The following is a 6,674-nucleotide window of genomic DNA, read 5'->3' as shown; positions in this document are numbered from 1 at the left end:
TATGCTTTACACCACTCCATCCGACGCTTGACATTGTACTTAGTGATGTGAGGCTTACATGCAGCTGCTCGGCCATGGAAACCCATTCCATGAAGCTCCTGCTGCACTGTTTGTGTGCTGATATTAATGCCAGTGGTCTTAGATTTAGCTGTATTGGAAGTTTGGAACTCTGATTTTACGCTGCATGCTCCTCAGCACTCAGTGACCAGTTCGCTCTGTGACTTTACGTGGTCCTACATTTCGTGGAAGTTGCTACCATTCCTAAACGCTTCCACTTTCCAAGAATATCACTAACAATTGACTGTGGACTATCTAGCAAAGAGGAAATTTCACGAACTGACTTATTGCAAACATTTAATTTCACTGAGCCCTTCAGAATGACCCTTTTTTTCACAAATGTTTGTAAATGCAGACTGCATGGCTAGGTGATTGATTTGATACACCTTTGGCAATGGGTCTGATTGTTACACCTGAACTCAGTAATTAATAGTTTATTTTATGGGTTTTGGCCATTAGTTTACACGACAGCAGCGTGTCCGAAAACGCAAACTTTTGAAAACGTGTTTCAAAGTGCACGTTTTTGAAAACAGTCTCCGTGTAAACAACAAAAACGCGAATCTTTGAGGATGATGACGTCATACTCATGCGTATTACGTGTTCAGTCTATAGTGTTTCATCGCCATCTTCTGGCCTGGCGGTTTTTAGTCGTTTTCGTGGATCCGTGTATATAGGAATCGTTTTGACAATGGTGACGTCTGTACGCTGAAACCTCAAAGGAAAAACCTCTCCATTTTAAGCATATCGTTGTCGTGTAAATGTACCCTTAGAGAAATGTTCATGGCAGAAAAAAACCCTCCAGTAGTTATGTAATATCATCTGAGTGTGTGAGTGGGATGTGCTGTAAATAGCCCACATAATATTGCCTACTGTTTCCCGGAAATTACTTTGTTCCCATTGGGGTGACTAAGTTCACATTTGTTTCAAATTCTCTGGAAATCACAGTCAAGTATAAACTATGCAGTTGTATAGTTTTATTTATTGAAGGAATGTTCCGGGTTAAATACAAAATCTATGGACAGCATCTGTCGATTAGCCACAGAAAATAATTTTGACTGTTCTGTCAGTTTGAAAAAATAAGCAAGTCACATTTACATTGGAAATCTATGGGGCAAGACATTGCACTGAGATGAACATTAAAATACACAGTGTTACTTATGTTCAGCAACTACTATTACATGTTAACATAAAACTAGATTGATAAAATCACTTTCTCGCTTCTTGTTACTGCCTTGTCCCATAGACTTCCATTGAAAGTGCACTTTACATGCGATTTTTGTTCATTTTTGCAAACTAAGTCTAATTTTTTGTTTGTGGCAATGGACATTTGGTGTGGTTTACATTTGCAGGTATTTCAAACATTTGCAATTTTTAATTATTGCAATAATGGAAATTAATAAGTTTATGATCGCAGACAATATTTCAATAGCAGTTAATCCAAATTTAATACATTCTACTTGCGAAGTGATCCAATTGTGTCAGAAAACAGATAAGTAAAAAATATATCACTATGAAAGTGTTTACAAACAAAAAAAATATATATAGAAAACATCCAATGTTGCATAGATCAATAACACATTTACATAAAATATAGATAGGCCATGACAAAAGGCAGCTCTTCAAAAATTCACTCGCCCTTGTATTCTAAAGAGAAACAAATGATGCGTTACAACAGGCATGAACGTTTGGGAAAACAAATGTGTGTATAGTTATGTATGCAGCCAACATTCATGCACATATGTACATCTCGGCATACACACACAATGTTTATATCAAATATCAGTCCTGATATTAATAATAGTCCGTAATTCATAATGCCCAAGTTGCCCCAAGTAGATTTAAAGGTGTTAAATCTCCACTCACCTGACGAACACGACAAACTTTATAAAAATAGTTTATCAGAACAAAATAAATATTACAAATATATTAGTTCACTTCCGAAGTTAATACTTCATATATAATTCGCCATTATAAATATAATTTGGTCTTGAAAGATTTCAGATAGTTCTGCAGTGAACTCAGGGATTGGATGTTGTTTTCACAGTTTCGACGTATCCTCGTTCCCTCTTGTTGTCTTCTTCCTATAAAGACTTTCTTATGAAACCAAACCTAAACCTCCACTTGTTTGGCAAGTCTTCTTCAGGGATTCAGCACACCACCTTGCTGAAAAACAAAACTCTTGAAGCTGAGACCAGTTAGTCTGGTCTATTTAGATGGCTTTAGGGAGGTTTTGGGTACTTGACCAGCAGGCCAACCAGCTAAATCAACTAAACACCAGTTCGACTAGGCTGGGAGACCATCTAGACCAGCAGCCTTCACCTTTAAACTTCTTTCTTTTGGAGGGAAAGCATATATTCCTTGACTCAATCTCATATTCCAATCCATTCGGTATGAGGACAACCTGAGGTTTCCTGATGGATGGAATGACTCCTTACATCCCCTGAGTATCATAGGTGTCTGTTGGTTTGTGTCCGCCGAGGCTAAAGGTTAGCTTAGTTAGCGTACTGGGAGTAGAAGGCCACTTTGACTCGCTCGATTTGATGGCAGAGTTTGATGGCGGGGCCGAGCTTTAGGTCCATGCATTCTTGGACTGTAGGAAGTGTCAGCAGCAGCAAGGCCTGTCCATCAATGTCCTTGAGGATGAAAAAACATGTATGAGTTAGCATAAATATTGGATTTTATTTGACAGATTTTGCTTGTGCTTGTCTGCTTCAGTTGCACACACCATGATAGTACATGTATGATTTGAAAGTATGATTTTATTTGAAGTAAAAAGGGTAAATATTGATTTCATGTTGGCTACATAGTAAGCAAAGCATTCTAGATTGCACGCTGATCAGCCTTTTAATACAGAGTGCAATATTTTATAACATAGACATAAAATTTACATAAAATACTAATAAAAAATTACCATGACAATGAAAATTATGAAAATAATAATAATAACAATATAAAATTCATTTAAATTAATGAACCTGTCGACAATACTCAAATATCAGCTGTTGAGTATTTAGTAAATGGAACAGTAATAAAATAAATAATATATAATAAAATATATATAATAAATAACATTAAATTATGAAAATAATAAAATAAGGAAAAATATTTTTAGTTGAATTAACTAAAGTCTGCAATATTACAAAAATAAGTGAAAACATTTATTCAGAAACAATAAAAGAAAGTAAGAATACTAATAAAAGATAATCTTAATCTTCTGCAATTTTAATATAGCCAGCGATATTTAAAAATAATACCGATAATGATCATTTCAATTATGAAAATAATAAAAGAACTTTTAAAATATAAAAATAAAATAATGAAAAATATGCTCATTTAGTTTAACTGAAGTCTGCAATATGTAAAAAATTATATAGTTGAATTCAGAAAATAATAAAAGAACATAATGAATAAAGAAAATCATAATCTTTGACCATTTAAATTTAGAAAATAATCAAATCAAATAATGGAAAACATTTCGTTGTTTAACTAAAGACTGCAATATTAAAAATTAAATAAGTGAGTGTTTGAATTCAGAAAAGAAATGAAAATAAGAATACTAATAAAAATATTCATAATCTTTAACAAATTAAAATTGTGAAAATAATCAAATAAAATAATGAAAAATATTTAACTGAAGACTGAAATACTTTAACATTTTTCTATTCAGATCTTTGAGTATTTTAATAAAATAAGAATACTAATAAAAATAATAACATTTCAATCATTTCAGTCAGTTTACTAAAAGAAATGAAATAATCTTTAAGTTACTAAAATAGACTACTTATTGATATGAGAAATCTGATTTAGAATTTGAAAACGTGACATGAATTAGGCATTAAAAGCCAAAGAAGTGGCACATAAAGGTGGGTGTCCTGTACCTGCTCTTGGAATATCTTTGCTAGGGAGGCACAATCTGTGGACGTGATGAACTCAACCACATCAGACACACTCCATTCCAAAGGATTCCTCTCCAACACCAGACGATCTTCCTCTTCAAAACTCTCCGTCTACATATGCACACAAGCAAACTTCACATTAGCTAATATAATTTGACTCTAGCCTAGAATCTCTAGGCGTTCATTGTAAATGAAAGGTATTATGTTTAGGGAATAATTCACACAAAAGGTTCTATACTGTATGTCTGTGTGGACACTTTACCTTTGTGTTTGTGTGGTTGGCCGTCTGGTTCTGGCTGCAGGAAACCGAGCGTGTGGTCCTTCTGGGAGAGGACCTGTCGGAGGTGTTCGGATGGGTCGCCCTGCGCTGAAGAGCAGCACGGCGTGGAGGTCTTCCTCTCCTCGGGGCGTCCTGGAATGAGTGGGAAGAGGCCTCCTCACGGAGCGAGTTGGAACTGGCCTCACTGCCCCACTCCTCAAAATCCTCTTCCTCATCATCATAGTAATAATCACTATCCTATAAAGACACAGTGGAGGAACAGTGTTACATATTTTCATATTTACCTTTGCTTGGCAAAATGTTGTCATTTAAATAGGATTCTGCGCAAATGGTAATTTCACATAAGGTTGTAACATTTCTCCATGCAGATTCTGCATCAATTTACATTCATTTGTCTTCTGTGTGAGCGATGCTTTATGCATTACTACACTATTGACAGTGGACAGTAGACTTTTTTTTTTACCAAATTTTGGTAATGTGATGCCTTTAACCAGGTTTGATGTGCTAAAGCATCAATTAATCATATCTTTTTTTATGTTGGTCAGTATTTTTTTTCCAAATAATTTTTTGGTTTTTTTTGTTGGCTGGTGGATCACACTACAAAAAATAAATACATTTTATATATATATATATATATATATATATATATATACATACATACACACACACACACACACACACACACACACACACACACACACACACACACACACACATATTCCATTCAGTCACTGATCAGCATTTTTGTCTTAATTTCTACAAAATATTAATTTACTTGATAATAAAATTGTTCTAATAATACAAATATATCATTGAAATGAATTAACTTAAGTCTGCAATACTAAAAACTACTATTTTTGACAATTTGCATTTAGAAAAGTAAATGAGAATACTAATAAAAATGTAAAACATGAAAATAATAAAAAATAAGCAAATCATATTCTTTGACAATTTAAATGATGAAAATAATAAAATAAGGAAAAATAATTCTAGTTGAAGTAACTGAAGTCTGCAATATTTAATAAGCCATAATTATTTTCTGACTTTTTTTGTTTGTTTTAGCATAAATGTTTACTAAATGAAAAATAAGATAAATGAAAAATATAAATGTTAATATATTTGCAAATTTGCTTAAGTAATTTTTTTATTTTATGGATGTTTAGATATTTTTACTGAAAAAAAAAAGTTAATAATTATTTAAAATAAATGATTTTTACAGTGCAATTGTTAGCTCCGCCCACAACAAATCGAATTGGTGCAAGTAACGCTTTGCATACAGTAGTTAATGAAACGTATGCTGTGATTGGCTGTGATTTTGTCACTTTGTGTGACATTTACTGTTTAGTGTGCAGGTGCCTCAAACATACTCTTTGAAAAGTATGCACTTGCATACTTAATGCTAAATCCTGAAGTATCCCTTTAAGTAGGTTTCATGAGTTACAATTGAAAGTATGTGTTTTTGTCTGGGTTGAAATGGTTTGGCAGACCTGAGGTGACTCTGTGGTGTGGTATCCCACAATAGAAGAGCGCCGTTTCTTCTGGACAAAGATGGCTTTGCGTTTCTTTCGGCGTCGTGCTGGTTTGGTCATGTCACCGTCCTGAGCATTCTCTCCTAAACTTGGGCGACCAACTTTCCTCTTCTTGTAATATGCTACATCAGGGACACACACACAGTTATCGACAGTTAGAAAGAACTACATGTAAGTCTGAGTGCATCTGCGTGTGTCTTTGGAGAAAATAATACCTTGCGCTTGTGAAACATGTCATTTTAACTCCAAGTTAGAGAAAACATAACTTTTCATCATTGTAGAGGAATAAAAGACTCACTGTATTTGGTCTTGGTCTGACTGGAGCAGTTTTCAGGGCACGTGTCGGACACGTATGTTGGGCCAAAAAGATTCTGACAACACTGGAGTCTCTCGCATACTCGTCGACAAAACTCCGACACTTGATCTGCTGTTCGGACGATTCTCATGGTGGAGCGATAGCTTTTCCCTTTATATCTAGAAACAAGCAAATGTGTTTCACCGCAGTACTAGTTTCCACTATCAAGAACATAATGAAAATGAAACATTTTACACGTTCACCACACATGACTATGCTAATCAGCTGGCTTAAAACCTCATTATGCAAATGAAGGAAAGCTATGTTCATTGTTTGCACAATTCAATTCTGTTTGTTTGCTAATATATCAGTAATATTATTGTTTTTAAACTTATGCACACACACACATGTTGGGTTTCATTGTTTTATAGGGACTTCCCATAGACATAATGATTTTTATACTGTATAACTGTATATTCTATCCGTTAACCCTAAATCTACCATCACAGAAAACGTTCTGCATTTTTACATTAAAAAAAACATCATTTAGTATGATTTATAAGCTGTTTTCCTTCCTTTTTTTTATTGATAGGATTAATCTGTGTAAATTAAAATTA

The 6,674-nt window shown here is 34.0% G+C and overlaps 1 protein-coding gene across 2 annotated transcripts in view; it reads right to left on the bottom strand.

Moving 5' to 3' along the window:
* Positions 1-1,016: 1,016 nt before the first annotated feature.
* Positions 1,017-6,674, bottom strand: part of sfmbt2 (Scm like with four mbt domains 2) — a 42,511-nt gene continuing 36,853 nt past the window's right edge. For both annotated transcript variants that reach the window (XM_082168206.1, XM_082168207.1), the window contains 5 exons: positions 6,061-6,236; positions 5,721-5,884; positions 4,216-4,470; positions 3,936-4,064; positions 1,017-2,690 (listed from right to left, as the gene is read on the bottom strand). In XM_082168206.1, coding sequence (XP_082024332.1) covers positions 2,550-2,690; positions 3,936-4,064; positions 4,216-4,470; positions 5,721-5,884; positions 6,061-6,236 — 865 coding nt within the window. In that variant the 3' untranslated portion in view covers positions 1,017-2,549. The remainder of the gene's footprint in view (positions 2,691-3,935; positions 4,065-4,215; positions 4,471-5,720; positions 5,885-6,060; positions 6,237-6,674) is intronic.

Source organism: Leuciscus leuciscus, assembly GCF_965113295.1.
Source record: "Leuciscus leuciscus genome assembly, chromosome: 4".
NCBI lineage: Eukaryota > Metazoa > Chordata > Actinopteri > Cypriniformes > Leuciscidae > Leuciscus > Leuciscus leuciscus.
The sequence above is the reverse complement of the archived record's forward strand: the minus strand, read 5'-3'. Positions and strand labels throughout refer to the sequence as shown.